At 34.8% G+C, this 20,883-nt stretch overlaps 2 protein-coding genes, 1 long non-coding RNA gene and 1 other non-coding gene across 7 annotated transcripts; 3 read left to right on the forward strand and 1 right to left on the reverse strand.

Annotated features, from left to right (window-relative positions):
- The first annotated feature begins 1,963 nt into the window (after positions 1-1,963).
- Positions 1,964-5,625, forward strand: LOC122296917 ((13S,14R)-1,13-dihydroxy-N-methylcanadine 13-O-acetyltransferase AT1-like). Its single transcript, XM_043106713.1, has 3 exons — positions 1,964-2,020; positions 4,991-5,095; positions 5,200-5,625. Exons 1-3 carry the CDS (start codon positions 1,964-1,966, stop codon positions 5,623-5,625), a joined length of 588 nt encoding a protein of 195 aa, XP_042962647.1.
- Positions 5,626-6,272: 647 nt separating this feature from the next.
- LOC122295969 lies at positions 6,273-8,254 on the reverse strand. The gene is made up of 2 exons (XR_006238340.1): positions 6,874-8,254; positions 6,273-6,538 (listed from the first exon to the last, which is right to left on the reverse strand). It is a non-coding gene; the product is annotated as an uncharacterized LOC122295969 (long non-coding RNA).
- A 5,877-nt stretch (positions 8,255-14,131) lies between these two features.
- LOC122295555 (superoxide dismutase [Cu-Zn]-like) lies at positions 14,132-17,275 on the forward strand. Of its 4 annotated transcripts, none has more exons than XM_043104631.1 (5): positions 14,132-14,210; positions 15,487-15,573; positions 16,503-16,591; positions 16,679-16,780; positions 16,907-17,275. In XM_043104631.1, the coding sequence occupies exons 3-5, from the start codon at positions 16,513-16,515 to the stop codon at positions 17,002-17,004; spliced, it is 279 nt and encodes a 92-aa protein (XP_042960565.1). In that variant the 5' UTR covers positions 14,132-14,210; positions 15,487-15,573; positions 16,503-16,512; the 3' UTR covers positions 17,005-17,275. The 4 variants fall into 4 exon arrangements, with proteins under 4 accessions (XP_042960565.1, XP_042960564.1, XP_042960562.1 ...); XM_043104630.1 differs by lacking the exon at positions 14,132-14,210 and adding an exon at positions 14,355-14,836; XM_043104628.1 differs by lacking the exons at positions 14,132-14,210; positions 16,503-16,591 and adding an exon at positions 14,365-14,836.
- LOC122298049 lies at positions 15,094-15,222 on the forward strand. Its single transcript, XR_006239105.1, has one exon. It is a non-coding gene; the product is annotated as a small nucleolar RNA snoR74 (small nucleolar RNA).
- Positions 17,276-20,883: the final 3,608 nt, after the last annotated feature.

The following is a 20,883-nucleotide window of genomic DNA, read 5'->3' on the forward strand; positions in this document are numbered from 1 at the left end:
TAGGTTGAGCTTTGCTCAAGTGACAGTCGAGCAAATTTTTTGTCATGTGCCTTTTGATCTGCAGACAAACCAGACTCCACATGCAGTCCAACATATAATGTGGTATAGAATCATTAATTATGGCCTTATTCATTTTGTTTTTATTTTTTTTGCAATTAGTTGTCGGCCTAGGGAGTCTTGGATCAAAAAGCCATACTCAATTGATGAAGACTGCAACGTGAGCTCTGTCGGCCACAATTTCAGGGTGTAAAAATCTCGTACACTTTATTTGAAAAATAATGGCAGGTCACTAATTTAATTTTTATTTTTTTATTTAAGTTTTAGATTTATTAACTTTTTTCAAATGGAGTATAAGAGATTTACACATATTAAAACTATAAATACTACTTCTCAATTAAGTGTGTTAAAGTAGACTCATCATTCATGGATATGGCATGACAAAATTTAAATATATAGATAATGTGCTTGTTATTTTCGTCATCTTTACAATCATCTTCTTGTATGAGTCTTTCTAGCATCACAATTATTATCATCGATCCACCTATCCATGAAAAGTAGTCGTGGAAAAAGGGATCAAAGATATTAATTTCAAACCACCATGAACTAGTACGTACCTTCACCCATTAAGTTTTGACTGAATTTGCTCCCTAATTAAAAGCTTCGCTTGCAATCATGTGCACGAAGTACTTTAATTAAGTCAACTCTCGATCTCTTTAAACATAAAAAAAATCTAGTTATAAGCGATTTCACGCATTAATACGTATATTTATCCAACATGATTGGTCAGAAAATCATTTTAATAAAAAAATAATGTCAATTTAAATTTTAAATATGAAAACAATAATATTAATATATAGATCGATACGTGAATTTACTTGTAAGTAGTAAACTCTTAAACATAATATTTATGTTTTTATGATACAGATGAAGCTAGCATTAATTATTGAAACTTATTATTGTGATCATGAAACATTAATCATTTTTTAGTGACCACAGTTTGCTCGTGAGAATAATATATGTGTTTATGTATGTATGTATATATAAGATAGTGTACGTTACATGCACTTACATTTTTACATATAAGATTCATTTGATCGATTTTTTTTTAAAATTTAAATTTCATAAATTTTAACATATCAATAACAAATATGTATAGAAGAAGCAAGTTTTTTAACGAGTTTTTCTTAATTAGATTATATATTTCTATAATAATAAGTGTCTATCCCATTGCTATAGGAATAAACAGGAAATTATAATTCCATTTTTGTTTCCATGTATCTTCTATGTTTAATTTTACACTACTTCGTTTGCATTCCGGATAAAACACAATGACGCTGAGGTAAACAGAGATGCGACATTAAGGGTAGTGCACGTGACGGCAGGGTCCTTAGAGCGATAAGGGTTACGCGTGGCGGTTGGGCAGCGGAAGAGACCATACCTTGAATGGGAGGTTGTCCATGGCGTCAGCTTCCTTGCATTGGTTTTTCTCATTTGCTCTGTTTTTAAATGAGAAAACAAATTTGAGGCCGTGCATTGAGGTGGTTGTGGGATGGAGACTCACAGTGGTTCCATCATGGCTTCACAGCTGGGTGGAGGTTGCCATGCATGGCGTGAAGTTCTTGATGCGGGGAAGAACCGAGTTTGAATTCGTGGGCCAACAACACTAAAGTAAAAGTTTCGACTTTTACCTGCCCCAATATTACAATATGTGGAAACTTCCGTTTACGCCTTCCTCGTTCTCGTTGAACTTGAGCCCTGGGCAGTACATAATTGATAATACAAAGAAACGAAGCGGGGGAGACCACAATAGGTTCATGGCTAGAGAGAGAGAGGGAGAGGGACGAGAAATCTAGCTAAGTTGGAAAGAACTTTAGGATTTTGAGAACCTGAATCCGAAATCTGTAACGAAACAAAAATGGCGATGCCATTTTTAGGTCTCCAGCACTGAGACAGAGGTGGAGCCATGGCTGTAATGTCGGGCCCAGTGAACCCCATCGACCCTTCAACGTCCAAGGCATGGGTGAAGAACAACCCGGGCTCAAGCCCCCGACCTAATATTCTTGTTCTTCCACAAGGCCATCTGCTCTGAGCTCAAGGGGCTCTATCGTGTTGCCGTGGTTTTTGTTACCAGCGGCGACAATATCAAGCCGTTGTTGGAGCGGTACCATTTTCTCCGGGGCATTTACAAGCACCACTGCAATGCATAGGACGAGGTCTGCATGTTACTATTGTTTCAGATTAGAAGTCTTTCAGTTGGAGGAAGTGAGGAACAACAGCGCGGAGAAAGAAGGAGAAGAAAAGAAGATGAAGAAGCCCTAAGGGCTGGACCAAACGACGTCGTTTAGGAGGAATTTAGTGAGCTGGGTTGAAAGCTCACGGGTTGGGTTGGGTTGAATGCTCACGGGTTGGGCTAAGCCCAAAAGAAAAATAAAATACACTCAAATAGGCCCAATCCAAAAATAGAAGAGTTCAATAAAAGAAAAATTCACAATAAAAAAATAAATAAGAGCCAAATAAAAATACTACAACTCAATATTAATAAAATAAAATAATTAAAGTCCAACATTAAACTAATTTAAAGTAAAGATTAATTTAAATGTAAAATAATAATTAATACTAAGAAAAGACATCAAAATAAATTTCACAACTTAAAATTCATAAAATAAATTTTTTCATTCCTACAGTTTCTATATTATACATGAAACATTTCAACTTTAAATTATAATAAAATACTAATTATTTTTTTATTTTGCTTTTTTTTTGTAAATTAATTATTTACACATTTATTCATTCTCTAATCCCATTAAATATTTAAAATATAGGAGCATATACTGTTTATAGAGACTCCTGCAATACAAGTTTCAGAAAAATAGTGAATGATGATTCAACTTGCTGCAGATTCAGAAATATTCAATCAGCAACAACACAAAAATTTCAATGTTCTCTCTATTGACCCTGTGCAATATGGCCGAGAACTACAATGATCATAAAAAAAGAAAAAAAAATTCTATTTGTATTTCTTTTTTTTTTTTGTTCAAATTTACTCTGAACAAATTTTTGTATAAGACAATAAAAAAACACAACTAAGCAAACGTGCATAGCATGTTTGGCCTCCACTAGTATATATATATATATATATATAATTGATGAGAGTGAGATCCATATATATGGAAATACTCAATATTAGACCATTTCTCATTTTAAAAACGTCAACGGATATATTGAAGCATTAACCAAATTATTGAATTTTTTGTTTATTTATTTTGACAACTCATTATAGGTTTTTTTAATGGCCATATTTTCTCCATGCGTGCACATAATGATAACTAAGTACTTATATATATTAAATGTGTTGAGGGAAAAATGAGCGTGTTGGCATATTCTTGTGAAAACCTGTGTAAAATAGTGTTGTAACAAGTGTTGTTGCGGAAGGATTGAAGTGGGCTTGAAGTGTGCTCATTATTGGTCAAAAGAAGCGACTTCGCTCGACCCTCGCTCGACAGAGCGCTCGAGCGAACTCAGGCAGATTCAACCGCTCGACCCTCGCTCGACATACGGCTCGAGCGAACTCAGGCAGATTCAACCGCTCGACCCTCGCTCGACATACGGCTCGAGCGAACTCAGGCAGATTCAACCGCTCGACCCTCGCTCGACACTGAGCTCAAGCGAACCCAGGCAGAGTGTGTCGCTCGACCCTCGCTCGACACTGAGCTCGAGCGAACTCAGGCAGAGTCGACCGCTCGATACTCGCTCGACATGGCGCTCGAGCGAACTCAGGTAGATTTCGGCGCTCGACCTTCGCTCGACCCTTCGCTCGAGCCAATGTTCCAGATCACTTACAATGTAGGGTTTTGAACGCCTCATTTGATGGGAACTATAAATAGAACATGTTAGCTTCTGTTCTATGTGTGGAGAATCAGAGCAAAAAACCCTAAGGGCCTCCAAGAACATCTTAGAGCAATCTCTCCCCCATTTGATTGATTCTTTCTTGGAAAAACATTTCTCCACCACAACATACACAAAAATCAGCTTTTACTTGAGTCCATTGAAGTGGACATTTTTGTTGGCCGGAAGAGTCCGGAGCTGCCGTTGATGCAAAGATCGAGAGGTTCTCGTGGGAAGCTATAGGAAGGTCGGAGTTCCGACACTACATGCGTGTAGAGATCGAGTGGGTCACTCGTGGTGTTGCAAGCCAAGTTTAGCTACTACAAAGGTTTTGTGAGTGTTCTAAATTGGTTGTAACAAACTAAAGTTTCTATAGTGGATTTGAGGTGGTGTCTTACACCCGGAGTGGTTTTAGATTTTGAAGAGGTTCTTCAAATGAGTTTCCACTCCGTGAACAAAATCATGTGTTGATTATTTGTGTTATTTGTTTCATTTATTATCTGCTTGTTTGATTAATTTTCAAAAGGCCATAAAAATTAGATTACACCTATTCACCCCCCCTCTAGGTGTAGTGTTGTGTAGAACCACTGCTTTTTCAAAATGAATTATGAATTATCTGATATAATTAATATATAATTATATGCTGCAACAGGCCGAAGTACTACTACTCAAACTCTATATATTTATAGTTGCATAGTTTGTGATGTCCAAACTTGAAAAAGGTTTCCATTAATTAGCATTGGGTGAACTTCCTAGAGTTGAAGAGAAATGACGACCATGATTGACGAAACAAGCTCCAAGGAAACAATTAAACCATCACCCAACACCTTAGAAATCACAACCTTTCCTTTATTGACCAACTTATATTCCCATCATTCTTTTCTACCATGCCAAGAGTGGCTGGAACATCGATCACATTTAAAGATCCTCTCAACTTAAAAAGTCCCTTCGACAAACCCTCAATCACTTTTACCCTTTGGCTGTCACCATAAACAAAGACTGCTTCGTCAACTGCAACAATAATGGAGTCAAGTTTTCTAAGGCTCAGGTTAGGTGTCAGTTATCAGACGTTCTCTAACAATTTGTTGCATAAATCTTGAATCAGATTCTACCATTTGAAACCAGGACTAATGGCACAGGACTTGGAAGTAGGGAAGTTCTCTTAGCTATCCAATATAATATCTTTGATTGTGGTGGAGTAGCCATTGGTGTATGTGTTTCTCATAGGATGGCAGATGGAACTTTAGCAACAACATTTCTTAAAGCCTGGAGTGCTACGCCCAGTGAAGACTTATTGAAGCCATATTTCTGAAGTTTGATGCGGCCAATTTCTTCCCAAAGAAAGATATGCATTGGTACAATCCAGACAATTTCACAACAAAGGACAAAGTTATGAGAAGATTGTTGTTCGACAAATCAAGGATAACTGCTTTGAGAGAAAAGGCTTCTCCAACTGCAGATTCCCAAGTGAAGCAGCACTACTTTCCAACCCGTGTGGAGGCAATTTCAACATTGATATTGGGATGTCTCATGGCGATATATAAATCAAGACCAGCACCAGCAAAATTCATTCTAGCAAGAGATGTAGTGAACTTACGTGTGAGGATGGTTCCACCCATGCCCATCCATTCCTTTGGAAATCTTTGGTACAATGCTTCTGCAGTTGTATTGCCAAATGAGAATATTGACAATGAAAACAATTTTATTCTCAAGAGCAAATTGAACAACACAATAAAATGAACTAATGACGATTGTGTGAAGCAACTACAGAGCGATGCAATATTGGATTCACTCAAAAAGTTAGTCGAGTAGTACTCAAATGGTGGCATGGAGTCCTTTAACGTCACTACACTACAACATTTGTTAGTTTTTGCCGCAAGGGCATGTGGTCGGTAAAACTATAGTCGTAGTGGGAAATGATCTTTACCTACTAAATCTATCCGTGGGAGACTAGTGACTTAAAGTTGGTGACACTAAGTGTTTTTTTCCACTAATTCATGAATTGGTGGGAAATTGTGACATTTTTCCACCAAATAGATAGTGGAGATAGCCAACGAATTTCGTGGCAAAAAGTTACTCAAATTAGATTGGTTAGTAAGAAATACTATATTTTATGACGAAATGTGCTGGTGGGTATTAATATTACCCACTAAAGCATTTGGTGGAAAAAAAAGGTTTTCTGGCAAAAAAAAAAGTGTATTTGCCACGAGACATATCTGCGGCAAATAGTAAAAGAATTCAGAAAAAAAAAAAATTGTAAAAATAAAAATAATGATATTGTTTCACACCTACTAATCAACATTCAACTAAATTACTACCAACACAAACATGTATGCAGTTCACAAGAGGGGAAAGAAAGAGATAAAAAAAATAAAAACACAATTGTATTGGCAAAACTCATCTAATTGCTCTTTTGATCTCAAAGGTATACTTGAGTTCCAAAGGACATCTCTTGTCATCATATTCAAGAAAAGAAATGGCACCATAGTTCCAAGAAAAAAAAAAAAAAATCAGACTTCTTGAGTTTCATTGACAAAAGATTCAACCAAAAAGAATATAAGAAAAATGAAATGGCACCTTCTCATGTTCAACTACTTGGTATACACGAAGCATCGTGCAAGCAGCTTCAGCAGCATATTTGAGAGCAAAAGGTCTGTACAAAGCCCAAAAAAGATCAATTAAATTTACTGACAGCACCCTAAGACACAGAAAGGACCCAAGTATTACTCCTTAACAAAATTACAACACTCAAATATTGAGATAAGTGTTCAGATCCTGCATTGCATACCAATACAGGTAACACAAGCATACACAATCACATTACCCAACCAAGCATACCAATACAACCCTTCCTCCATACACAATCAAATCCAATCCAACACTAATCTAACACCAAATCAGGTTCCATTTATTTCTGACATCCAAAAGCATAACATAACACTAATCTGATGTATATGTATGCATAGTTGAATCAAGTTTATTTCTCACCTGTTTGCGCAGGGGCAGGACATCTAAAATATGAAGTCGGTAGGTATAATTATCAGCAACACAAACTAGAGATTTCCTCTCAGCCCTGTGCAAGAAAAGCCACTTCATCCAAAAAAGAATCAAATAGTTCCAAGAACCATGCTATTAACTTCAATATTTAAAACAAATAAAAAAGAATCATGCATTAAGGACCCAAGTATAGTTAGTGTACGCCTAAAAAAGTAAAAATTTACATTAACATGCTATATAGCTAGTTAATTACTCATGCATTTTCAAGTCTCTAATTAGAGTATAATCACAGTTCACCTACAACTATATATATATTTTTTATAAGTACTTCACCTACAACCATATTCAGTATATATAATTCCATCCATATCAATTATATAACAATTCAAACACAATCACTAACTTTATAAGCTTCATTCACACAACACATTCCAACTCATACATATTAGTGAAAAATATTACAAATCATTTACCTTGTTCAAGCAAAAGATTATATATGTATGTAGAAGATTAAATATTGCAAATCACTTACCTTCACAATCCAACAACAACATCACAACCAATCTGTTTCTCCTTCGACTTCCACAACAACACAATCAAAGTATTATGATCAGTTGCGGTCACATAATGGCCCTTATATAAAGAAAACTTCACAACTACAACACAAGACCCAACACTTCACAATCCAAAAACAACATCACAACCAATCTGTTTCTCCTCCGACTTCCACAACAACATAACCAAAATACTACATATCCATGAATATAAATCTGTCTAAGCAATAAACACCACGCTACATATACACGTCCATCTACTCTAAATATATAAAGGTAGGATTTTACCAATCTGTGCACACGGTGGCAGATCAACCAATCTGTGCACAGGGGATCCGTGAGAGAGAGAATGCGAGGGAGGAAGGAGTTGAGACGGTGCTCGGTGGCTCACGGTGGGCCTAGCGGCAGATCTGGGCCATGATGAAGAGAATGCCGAGAGGGAGATGGAGCGTGCGAGGGAGAGGGAAATTGGAGGGTGTCAGCTGTGGGAAAGGGAGGAAGCTGGTCGTCGGCGAGGTGGGGGGCTGCTGGTGGTGGTGCGGCTCAACCCCTGCCGTCAAATTGGCTCGCGACGGCAGGGAACCTAGTGAGGGACTCGGTTTGGGCTTGCCTCGGGGAGAGAGAAAGGGAAGAGAGGGAGAGGGAGGCGTGGGGTGGGGTGGTTGGGTCCGGTGAGGTGGTCGTGCTCGGTGGCGGCGACGGTGGCCTGGGGTGGAGCCGAGGAGAGAGAGAGCGAATGGGGAGGGGTGCGGCAACGGGGGAGCTGACTGGAGGAGAGAAAGAGAGAGAGAGAGAGAGAGAGAGAGAGAGAGAGAGAGAGAGAGAGAGAGAGAGAGAGAGAGAGAGAGAGAGAGAGAGAGTGAACGGGGGGTGGGGGGAAATATTAGGGTTTTAAATTAACGTGGGCCGTTTGATCTAAGTTTAATCCAACGATGATGATTAAATGGTTAGGGTAAAATGGAATACTTATTTGTGGCGACAAAAAGTCGTGGGAAAATGTTTTTTTTCTTTTGCCGTCTCTCCTCCTTAGTGTCAAAAGGTTAATTTATTTCCACTAGATAAAGTCGTGGTAAAAAGCAGTTTTATCCACTATTTTGAAACCGTGGGATATAAAATGGTGATAAAAGAACATATTTTTTTCCACTAATACATTTTGTAACAACAAATAATTATTCTTCATGAGCACATCTAGTGGAAAAAGAACTAGTGGGAAAAGCTCAATTTTGTTGTAGTGCTAGTTGGTGCACATTTCCTTTATATGACGTTGACTTTGGGTGGGGGAGGCCAACCTGGGTGTGTTGTCCTAATATTCCTTTTAAGAATGCCATTATCATGATGAGTACCAAAGACGAGCAAGGAATTGAGGCATATGTTAGCATTTCAGAGGAAGACTCGATCATATTTGATAGTGACCTTGAACTCCTTCCATTTGTTTCTGAGACTATTCATGACTGAAAAATACTAATCATGGCGATCCCATCTTTCTTTTAGGGTTTGTTTATCAATGCCCATTACTTGCTCAACAAACTTCTGGTTTTTCATCTTTAATTTTTTTATCTTATGGTTCTGAATAAGTTTTGCATTCAATGCAATTGATAGAATTTTTTTTTTTTTATAGAATTGTTACATTTATAAAGTACACATATAAATTGATGTGGTTTTATAAAATCTGTTAGATCTATTTTATAGTAAAAATAAATTTACAATCTAACATACTACATCAAATCATATTATTTTGTGAGTTTACTTTTATATAATCTATTTGTGGCTAAAATTTTTTCATTTGGATAAAAGTCCATGCAACAAAGTAATTTTCTTTGCATAAAAGGAAAGCAATTGTTGTGAAGATTGCTCACAGGCTGGCCGACACACATGTTATAAGAATTTGTGAGATAATGTTGGACATAAATTCCCAACGGTCCCGACCCATTGTTGCCTTTTGAGATAATGGAATTTGGAGAAAATTTTTCATTACTTTCATTACAGAATGTTGGTCTATATGTAGACTTTACAAAAATAATGAAACGGATATTTGTTGGTTACATGACACAACAGAGAACAACAAACACCATTTTCTCTGTAGTGCTTATTCTATAACTTACGTCTACTGTGTTGTGCATGTGTTAATGGACTACTGTGTGACAGACTTGGTATTTTGAATACATATTCTAATATTGGCTAGTATTTTTGCATAGCTCTACCTTTGTCGATATTATTTTTAGAGAAATGATTTGTAAAGGTCTCAAATAGACAAGATTCATGTAAATCCTTGTAAAAAAGTAGGCATCACCTTAAAAAATGTAAACAGAAAAAAAAATGTAAATCCTTGTAATGTGCAGATTAGTTTGATGAACAGCAAGAAAATGATCGATTAATGGTATTGAGTTGACTTTGTCTTTTTTTTTTTCCCCCCCTTAAATCAAGACAAAATAAGTTTTATTTCAAACAATTTCAGCATTAAAAGTTTTCAGATTACACCAAACCTTTTTTAAAAAAAAAATGGAAAATAGCTTTCATTGAATTCATTCAACAAACTGAAGTTACAAGTATGACTTATCAATACAGGAAAATTCAGATTATAAGTCAATCATGCATCTGTTCTGGACCATCTATGCACATATAATGGTGGATATTGTCTTAACTTCTAAATCTCTCCTAAGCGAGAGAGAGAGCGCTCTGTATAAACAGAGCAAAAAGGAGACTGGCCATAACATCGCCCGCCACTCTAAATCAGCTCTTGCCCCAAATTGAGACCGATCCAGCAACTCATCACTTCACTTGAGTAAAAAAAAAAAAACACTAATGGCCCTCAAGGTTCAAACGTTGTAGGTTGATGGACTTTTCCCCAACAATTTTGTCTATTTGTCCCATCCACTACGCACATCTACCCACTATCATTTACATCTGATAACCCCCACAATCCGGCGCATGACATGCATAACCCCCAACAGCTCTTCTACACTATCTCTAAGCAACACCATGTTTTGCCCCCCATTGCAGACATTATGTGAGCCCTCTGAGCAGCACCCTGTAACCCACTAGCCAGCCTGCAAGCATGTGAGCAGAACATGCAAATCACCACTCCACTTCACCACTATGCTACCAGTGTCATGTTTTGCCCCTAAGAATGAAATGTCGTTGCTAGCTTCACCTCCAGCAGAACCTCCTCCACTTTGGCCGAGATAAAATGCAAGTAAGCCAAGCTGCCCCGGATGCCAAAGGTGGATGGTTCTCTTCCACCTTCTTTAAGCTACCCACAGCCATCAAGGGCATTATTTATAATTACCCAAACAAAATGAAAAGCTAAAATGGAAATGAAAATAGCAAACAACAAATGAAAAACACTGAAAAATTGTAGAGAAAACAATAGCCACCATCAAAAGTTGTGTCACCCCCACTCTGGCCACCTTCTAAGAGAGTCTCCATCCTGAGTTACACTCAGGCTTCACCCCAGAAACCTCCTTACCCCCCCAGGCATTCTAGCATGCATTCCGAAAGCCACCTCTATTTTCCATGGATAAAATAGAGTCTCTGAACCCCCGCAGGAGTACACCCCAAAACTATATGCATTTCGTCGCTTTTGAGCGTGAACACCCTAGCTCTGCTCACAATAGAGACCCTCCACTTTACCACTATGCCTAGCTACGTGGTTTTCCATGGTGTTCCACCTTAGAAAACATGCTTTCAATTGAACCACACCCATGGCCAAAAAACGATGTCAAAGCCCTCCACCTCCATCGTGCAACATTGTTCTGCCCATCCGTGTGAAATAATATGGTGAATGATTTCAATATCCTTGACCATGTGGTGGAGCTTTCAGGCCACCATGACCATCACCAACCAACGCTTATTTATGAATGGAACCTAACCAAAAGAACATAGGGGATGGAGGGAGGGGGAAGCCGTGGCTCCCACCCCCCTTAGATGGCTTACTTCTTTTTTTCCTAAAGAGAAGGTGAAGTTTCTCTCACTACAGGTATTATATACTTTGGACCATGTCAGATTACACCAAACTTAGGGCTATGTTTGGAACACAAATTCATCTTAATCTATGATCTTTGACTAATCATTGATAGGACCTACTAAATTTTTAATTTTTTATAAATTCATTTAAACTTATTTCCTACATGTAAATATATATTTTAACCTATTTATAATCAAACGCATCTCAATGAGATTTATAAAATTTTACTAATCATAAATCAATTCAAATCATCTAAAATTATTTTAACATTCAAACACAACTTAAAAATTTACTCCAGAGCTTCCTCAATTCAGCACTATATTTACAATCCAAGAGTAATGCTATTTCTGGTAGGTGTGCTACTCTATTACCTTATGTCAAATTAAAGTTTGTAGTACACCCAGTACTTTCTATTCATAAGGGGCATTTAGATTGAGTAACATTTTAAATTTATCTTATCTCATTTTATTATTATAATTTTTTTAAATTTTAATATGAAATATATAAAATAATTTAATTTTTTTAAATTTTAAAATAATATTAATATTAAAAAATAATATTTTAATAATATTTTTATTAATTTTTATTTAAAATTATCTCACGAGTAAAATCAATTCTACGAATTTAGCATCTTCAATGAATTGTCCTTGCCACCGAATTATCTTCTGTGCTTTGACGCGCCTTGATTACCGAGCTGACGTTGCCATGACGTGTGCAATTCCGTACGTGATTACAGGAATACGGTCAATACTCAATAGCCTTTCATTGCATTCTACTAGCATGGAATAGTCAGAGGGAAGCCATGGCTAACAACCCATTCGCAACCTCATCATAGTATTGGTATTATCTTGGTCAAATTTACCTTTAAATTTAATTAATATCAATATATTTTTATATTTATTTATTTTATTAAAATTTAATTTTTATATTAGATTAACTATTTATTCTCTATATAATAATAAAATATTATTGAATTAATAAATTTTTTATTTAATTTATTTTTTCACATTTTATAATTCTACTAATTAAATATTAATAATAATTATATTCTAATTAGATTAATATTTAAAAAAGTATTATTAAATGTTAATAATAATAATTATATTATAATTAAATTAATATTAAAAAAGTATTATTAAATGTTAATAATAATTATATTCTAATTAAATTGATATTAGAAAAAGTATTATTAAATGTTAATAATAATTATATTATATTAAATTAATATTACAAAAAAGTATTATTAAATGTTAATAGTAATTATATTCTAATTAAATTAATATTTAAAAAAGTATATTAAATTTTAATAATAATTATATTCTAATTAAATTAATATTAAAAAAAGTATTATTAAATGTTAATAATAATATTATTATTATTATATTATATTAATATTACAAAAAAGTATTATTAAATGCTAATAGTAATTATATTCTAATTAAATTAATATTAAAAAAAGTATTTTTAAATGTTAATAATAATTATATTATATTCAATTAATATTAAAAATATTATTAAATGTTAATAATAATTATATTCTAAATGTTAAATGTTAATTATATTCTAATTAATTTAATTTATTTGTTTGGAATGAGAAATTAATATTTTAATGTTTGATGAATAAATAGTAGTCTTTTATCTTTAGCCAACCACTATAGCAAAAGTCTAAATTATTTTAGATTTGTTCAATCCAATGTGAAAGATTTTTAAACTAAATTATGTAAAATTTGGCCAAACATTTCATTTAGCCAAGCCAATATGGATGCCCTCACGAGGAGTAGTTGCACTCTCTCCACTTTATCATGGGAAGTTGTTGCACTCTTGGTTAAATGTCAGTTATCTTCACATTTTACTCATCAACTCCACTTTTGAAATAAATTCATTTTATCTTATTATTATAATTTTTTAAATTTTTATATAAAATATAATAAAAAATCTAACTTTTTTAAATATCAACACAAAATTGATATTAAAAAATTATATTATAACAATATTTTATTCATTATTATTCAAAATATCTCATCTCATATCATCTGTATCATCAAATAGGCCCTAAATTTAGTTAGTTACTGTTCATAACTAAAAGGAATTTTTTATTTCAAAATTTTTTCTGCTCTAACCCTCTCCTCTCTCTCTTTCACCCTCCCTCTCTCATATTTGATTATATATATATATATATATATGTATGTATGTATGTATATATAAATGTGGTCTCTGTTGTATAATACGGATGAAAAAAACAAATAGTTCGAAACAATAAGTTAATTAAAAGTTAAATTATTAATTAACATATAATTAGTATAATTGTAAAATATGAAAAAGAAATAATAATAAAATTTTTATTAAAATATAATATTATATTATTATTTTAACTAATCTAATGTATGGTTATATCTTAAATAGTTTTAATTTTATTCAAAACATATACTTTTAGCTGAATTTTGAATATGACTTTGACTTGACCAATGCCAATGCTCTAATAACTTATGCATCGTATACTATCTAAATGCCATAATTCTATATTTATAAAAAAAAAAAATTAAAAGGGTAACGGTAGGGTCCGGACTTTATAAGAAGTACGATTTACACCATTCAATAAACACGTGACGCATATAGTTTATGGCGAATAAAAAATAAATTTGCTCACAAGTAACAAAATCATGTACCTCCAAAGCCCCCATAGTTTATGTCCTCCTCCCCCCCCCCCCCATCCTTATCAAGCCTAAGCACATTCTCTCACCCCACAGCCAAAACACTTGCTTCTCTCTCTCTCTCTCTCTCTAGCTCTCCCTCTCTTTCTCACGACTCAGGTGCACTCTCTCTCTCTCTCTCTCTCTCTCTCTCTAGCTCTCCCTCTCTTTCTCACGACTCAGGTGCACTCTCTCTCTCTCTCTCATCTCACACTACAAGAAATATGAGTTTTTCTCATGAATTTTGCTTTCCACAATCTACCTTCATGGCAAATACTTAGTTTATAACATGAAAGCTGTCTGTGGAAAAAAAATATACATTTTTCCACTAAAACAGATCCCACGAGCAATATTTTGTGGAAAATACTGACTTAATGTTACAAACAGCATCCATGGAAAAAAAATTACAATTTTTCCGGGTAATTACGTTTCAGGTTCGAAAATTGGTGAGGAAAAGCCACTTTTTGCGGCGACACGAAGTCGCAGGAAATGAGTAGTTTTTGAAAATTTTAATCTCCACCGTTGGATCACTTAGATCCCTAATTCCTATTTGCTCTCCTCTCACCTCCCTCCCTCCATCCAAACCCGTATCCCCTCCTGAAAAATCGAAAACTCCCCTCTCTCTCTCTCTCACAGACAACCTCCACGACAGATGCAGCGCCGCCACCATACGACGCTCTCTTTCTCACACACAACCACCACGACAGATGCAGCGCCACCACCACGCGATGCACTCATCCCTCTAGGTTTGGCTCTCTGTCTCTCAGATGTCTCTCCCTTCCATTCTCTTCTCTGTCTCTCTCTCTCTAGACTAGGGCTCCGCCGCCGCCACCTCCATGGCACGACACCAAAACCCGGTTAACTAGTAAGATAATACTTTTTGCGTTTTCAGTTTGAACTTGAGCATTCTGTTTGGCACACTTTCTGAAGCTTAGATATAAAGTTGGTGAGCTTTCACAGTTATTGGTCCAAATTTTCTCCACTTCATTTGATGGAACCTGATTAAAAAGCAGTGCCCTTTTGCCTTTTGTGAAGAGGGCTCTCGTAAATTTCAGGGAAAGTACTTGCATTCTTTTTGGGTGAACCTATGTAGTTGTTAGTGACTGAAGGTTCAGTAAATGATGCCACATCCGTTTTTCAGTCTCTCTCCATATGCCATTTTACTCAATTAATTTTGTTGCTCTGTTTGTTCTGAATTTCTCTGTTAGCTGGTCGTTGTAATTATACATCTTTTGCAATTGAGGCCTGACTAGTGTTGAGCTTCAATGAAATTTGTGTTTCAAACTGGTTATTAGTATTTTTAATATTTATAATGTATTTTCTCTGTTTTATCAATAAAAAAATGTATTTGCTTTCTGTTATGGTGTTAAACTGAATTTTGCATGTTTTTTAATAGAACACTCGGGAGACAGCCCTTGCCATCAGAAAGTTGCCATTGGGAAAGGCAAAGAGATATTTAGAGGATGCTCTGGTCCACAAACAGGCAATCCCTTTCTGACGTTTCCATTGCGGTGTTGGAAGGACTTGAGCTTATGCTTGTTGTCTTGCTATATGAAATTATCTTTCCCATTAAATAAGTTATTTGGTCAATTGATCTGTTTTTAATTGTCATTTCATTCATTTTCATGGTGATGGCTTTGGAACCTTGTCATGGTCCCAAAGTACATTTAGCAATGCTGAAATACACATCTATTTAGTTCAACTAAAGGCCAGTTGGTTTAGCAAACTCCTACATTATCTTAGTAGACTTTTGTGTGCTAGAATCCTTACAGGCTCTAGATAAGGTGTAAAATATGGGATTTCTATTCAAAGTAATTGCTATATAGCCTAATAGTTTCCTTTCCTTGCTTGTGAATGCTAAAGTTACTATGATAGAGACAATATCAACTCCTAGAATGGCAGTTACCTATCTATACAGCATTTACAGCTGCTTTTGAGTAGGGAAAAAAATGAATATCCTACTCGTTTAGGCCTTTTGGATATATACTCTAAATTTAAATTTGTGCCTGGGAATCGAGTTTTCTAGCTATTATTTGAATATATCATCTACTTTGAGTTTTTAGGGGTTTAGCTTCAGTGAAGGCAAGTGATGTGTGTGTGTGTGTGGTAAACTTGTTTGCTAGCTTCAAAACGATGCAAATTTCGACTTTCTTTTCAAAGAAAAGGTTTTCCAGCAAAAAGCACCTCCTTGGAAAAAGCACCTCCTTTTTGGCAATCCGAACATCATTGGAAGGGAGGGATTTATGAATCCAATTACCATAACTGAGAGCATACTTTTATTGACCCTACATTCCTTGTAATTTTCTAGTAGACTTTTTTGTTAGTTGTATTGCTTTCCACCTTTGTCTGTCCTCCTTTTTCCATTTCAAGGTCGTCTGATGTAATATAGTTCTAATAAGCTGTTTCATTTAGATCACATTAAATGATGGTAAATGTTGTGGTTGTTCTTGGCAACAATGAGAGTGTCAGTGGGACTATCTACTTCACCCAAGAAGCTGATGGTAATTTGGAAATCCTGTCTGATCATCCAGCAAGTGTAGATGTCTATTTTTCACATTTTGAAAGACATTTTTGTTGCAAATTTTCAGGCTCTACAACAGTAACTGGAAATTCTTATGGCCTTAAGCCTGGTCTCCATGGCTTCCATGTTCATGCACTTGGGGACACAACAAATAGTTGCATGTCAACTGGTATAGTCCAAAGAGATGATGTTTGTTTCTTCGTATCTAAAGCATCCAGTCCAAGAGCAGAGTAAACTCCACTTTGCTCCACATTAATCCCTTTTGTCTTTAATTTTATTTTTAATCTGCCTGTAGGACCACATTTCAATCCTGCTGGCAAAGAGTATGGTGCTCCTGAGGATGAGAATCAGCATGCTGGTGGAAATGTCACTATTGGTGATGATGCTCTGTGATGTGTTTACCTCTATCCCCTTGGTGATAATTTCCTTTTATTATCTCTTTGTTTTTCCCTTTGGCAAATTACTCAGCAATATGGATTTTTTGATGAATGCCTGAGTGAGTTATCTATACATTACCTGAGTGACAATATTATTCATTTTCCCTTTAATACTATATTTTAGATAGTCCTAATATATAGTTTTTGAACCTGATGAGTAGATAATGCATTTCATCTACCTACCGATGTTTTTGAACCTGAAATTGTAGATGTGATTGAACTTATAACTTTTGTTGTTCAAGCAGGTGGAATGTGTGGCTGTCCTGTTTGGGTTACTATGTGACTGGTTGGGTTGACACATGGTTGTTTGGGTTGACATGTGATTGTTGGTTTTATGAGTGTGGTTGTTCGGGCTGTTATATGTGGCTGTTTAGGCTAGTATGCATGGCTGGTTGGTTTGTTTTAACACCGGAAGGCGTGGTTGCTTTTGCTTGAAGTTTGTGTGTGTGTGTGGTGGTATTTTTGGGCTGTTTTGCACTTATGAGTTTTCAAGTTGGTAAATTGGAGCATGTGTATTTAAAAAATGAAGTGATCTTTTGTGAAAGTCTGAAGCTCCATTTTTTGAATGATTTATTGTACAATATATCATGGTCATACAAATTTTTTCTTGTAAACATGTTAGAAGAATTAACTAGTTATTTTTTAGGAAGTGTTATTAGTGTCAATTTGAATCTTGGAGGTTTGTATATATAGTTTTGGCTTATATTTGAAAATTTTTTATGCTCATTTTTGGCTCAGCCTTGTCTTTTTTAACTTATACAAATATTTTTTTATAATTTTTTTTTTCTAATTACTTCTAGCATTTGCCACGAAGACAACTCGCGGCAAATACTTTTTTTTTGGCGGGGAGAAAATTTTTCCCACAAATCTTCTAGTGGGTAATACTAATACCCACTAGTACCTCTCGTGGTAATTGCTCCTACTCTCACGAGCATAAATGAAAATAGACGTGCTTTTACGATGAGCTATATTGGCTCTTGCCGCAAAATGTGTCGTGGGAAAACATAGGTTTTGGCCACGAATTAAACCTTTCGTGGGCTATAATACTTTTTGCGGCGAGTTTTACGCCACGAGCTGCCCACAACAACAATTTCTGGAAATAGAGTTTTTGCCACAAAAAGTAGGTTTTTTACCATGAATCGCCTCCTTGGAAAAATGCCATATTTCTTGTAGTGTCAATCAATCTTCCCTCGGTGTATATTAGGGTTTGGGTGGGTGAATTTGGACCTTATGTGGTCTTAGTCCAGTTACCATAAATATTTATTTTGATTGTTTACTATTGAATTTGAGAGTAGTTTTCAGAAATTTAAGTCTTGGAAAAAGAACTTGTGGCAAATGGACACATATATGTTGCAGTGAAGATGCTATAAGTGTTAAGATATGTTTTGACATTTTAGGAATAATTTTCAGTTAATAAATTTTATCTATGTTACGAGAACCTTTTTTTTATTATTAAAATTTTAAAAATTCCCATAATTGACTCTAAATTATTATTTTTTTCCTAATTACAAAAAGAGATTCTCTGAATTAATCATACAAACAAGGGTAAAAACGTTTCAAAATTTGTAAAAGAGAAATTCTATTTAGGCCATACTAAATGACAAATTCTATTCATTATTCCCACACACTGCACACTATACTTCTTTTTAAAAAAAAAAAATCTTAATTTTATTCTTATTAAATTAATTGAATTTTTCTACTAATCATCTATATATCACACATTTAGTAAGATAAAAAAAAATAAGAAAAAAATGTAGTTTATAGAGATAATGAGTGGTAAAATTCTAAATAAATAGGCCAATTTTAATCAAAGGATTGTATAGTGAGTTTGTGATCACCCAAGCCATATCAATCTATTTATAGAGTTGCCATGCTTTGCTTACCAAGCATAAAAACCTATGGCCCAAACTTATGAGGGCTCCATAAAGGGTTGGGCTCAATTGGAGATTAAGTAAATCAAATATTTGCTTAATGGGCTCTGATATTTTAGCCAACCCAAGTCCATAATTTACTTTTGGGCTTTGATCAATATTTGGCCCAAAGTGCTTAGTTTTGACCCAATAAAATTAGCTTAGAGAGGGATCAAAGAGAGAGTAAACAACTAACTCCAACAATTTAAAATTATCAGTCATCTCATGACATATATGATATTTTGATTTACGAATAATTACAATTTATTTCCTTATATAATTGTAGAAAAAGTCAAGATGTTTCATCATGGTGCCTAATGCAGTCACAATGGTACAGGCACCATGATGAAACATTATGTTTCGCTTACTGGGGAGGAGAGAGTGTTTGGTTGAGTTTTGGGTGGGAGATTTATTAGGTTCGGTTTAGTAGTAATATGAAAATTTTGAATTTTAAGATAAAATATTAAAATATTAAATTTTAATATTATTATTATTTTGAGATTTGAAAAAGTTAAGAAAAAGTTGAATTATTTATTATATTTTATATATGAATTTAGGAAAGTTATAATGATGATATGAGAATTTTAAATTTGAGAAGAGAAATTTGATCAACCGAACCAAACCTAAACGTTCAACTCATTGGGCGAGAACCCAAATTGGGAGATAGAGGGAGTCATCTTTTAATGAAATGTATGTTTCATCTTAAATCAAAACACACCATTTTATTGGCACCAAGCCCCGCGATAGAGTCTCTCCCCTTTCTCCTTCATTTAGTTTTCCTTGATCAAATCGAAACCCTAATCTTAAGCCCCATGATAAAGCCTCTCCCTTCTCTTTCATCTAAATTCCCTTAATTAAATCGGAACCCTAGCCCTAAGCCCATTGCGACAAGGGAGTCATTTCCCTTCATTTTGATTTCCTTAACCCTAACCTTAAGCCTCATGAATCTTCGTCGATTCCCCTTGTTTCTCCATCACCACTTGCTGGAATCAAGACAACCTCACCTCCATAAGGCTCCATTTCTTGAAGGGGAAGTTGTTGTAAGGAAATTTATGGCTTCTTGGTAAAATTTGAACTCCCATTTAATTGGCAAGGAATTTTGCATTTTTCTTTGCTTCTATATCTCATTGTACGCATTCTTGGCATAAGGTTGACTGCCCCTTTATTTGGATTTTAATACGTGAGATGGTGAATTCAATTGATACAGCAATAGGAGGGCTTTATTAAACATTCCAAACAATAATTAGAAACCAAATTAAATTTGTAATCGAGGAAAGTTTAAGTAAGCCATTGAATGGTTAAGTAAATTTGATTATATTAAAATTAAGCACAAGTTTTAGACTCTGTTTGGTTCCTTGATTGCACTCAGTGCAGTTCATCTTTTAAACTGATTTATTCCATTTGAATCCAGTTCAAAATTGAGTTCATCGTGGAGCCTTGTAATTGACAAATATTAATTGTACTTGACATGGTTTTTCATCTCTTTCATGGAGCCCACATGGCTTGCGCCATACTGTCATATTGCTATATATTTATTTATCTTCATGCTGTAGTTTATTATTTTTGCATTCTGGCGTAGTGTAGTATGTACAAAAAGTTTATCTTTTGCACCGATAGCTTGAATGAATGTCAGGTGAACAATTGATTTCAATGGTGGGACTCATTAATTTTTACAATTTCTTATAAATATATCTAAACTCATCTTAATATTTAAATACACTTAAACTTATTTCAAATAGACTCTATAAAACTCATTCAACTATCTCAACTCACTATTATTTATACAAAACTCAACTCAACTTAATATTCAAATGCAACCTTGAAATACTGAAGTCAAGAGAGCCGAACAAGTTGTGCTCTATTGAATTCATCAACTCAACTCATTAATTAGTTTTTAAATTTGATTGTCTAAGGAAATACAACTT

The sequence above is a fragment of the Carya illinoinensis genome, chromosome 15 (genome assembly GCF_018687715.1).
Source record: "Carya illinoinensis cultivar Pawnee chromosome 15, C.illinoinensisPawnee_v1, whole genome shotgun sequence".
Taxonomy (NCBI): domain Eukaryota; kingdom Viridiplantae; phylum Streptophyta; class Magnoliopsida; order Fagales; family Juglandaceae; genus Carya; species Carya illinoinensis.

Coding starts and splice junctions, on each gene's coding strand:
- LOC122296917 (XM_043106713.1), top strand. CDS start 1,964: ATGGCTGTAATGTCGGGCCCAGTGAACCCCATCGACCCTTCAACGTCC. Junction 2,021..4,990: donor CTTCAACGTCCAAGGCATGG/GTGAAGAACAAC, acceptor ATCTTGAATCAG/ATTCTACCATTTGAAACCAG. Junction 5,096..5,199: donor GTGGTGGAGTAGCCATTGGT/GTATGTGTTTCT, acceptor ATATTTCTGAAG/TTTGATGCGGCCAATTTCTT.
- LOC122295555 (XM_043104628.1), top strand. CDS start 14,743: ATGCAGCGCCGCCACCATACGACGCTCTCTTTCTCACACACAACCACC. Junction 15,574..16,678: donor ATGCTCTGGTCCACAAACAG/GCAATCCCTTTC, acceptor GCAAATTTTCAG/GCTCTACAACAGTAACTGGA. Junction 16,781..16,906: donor AAATAGTTGCATGTCAACTG/GTATAGTCCAAA, acceptor ATCTGCCTGTAG/GACCACATTTCAATCCTGCT.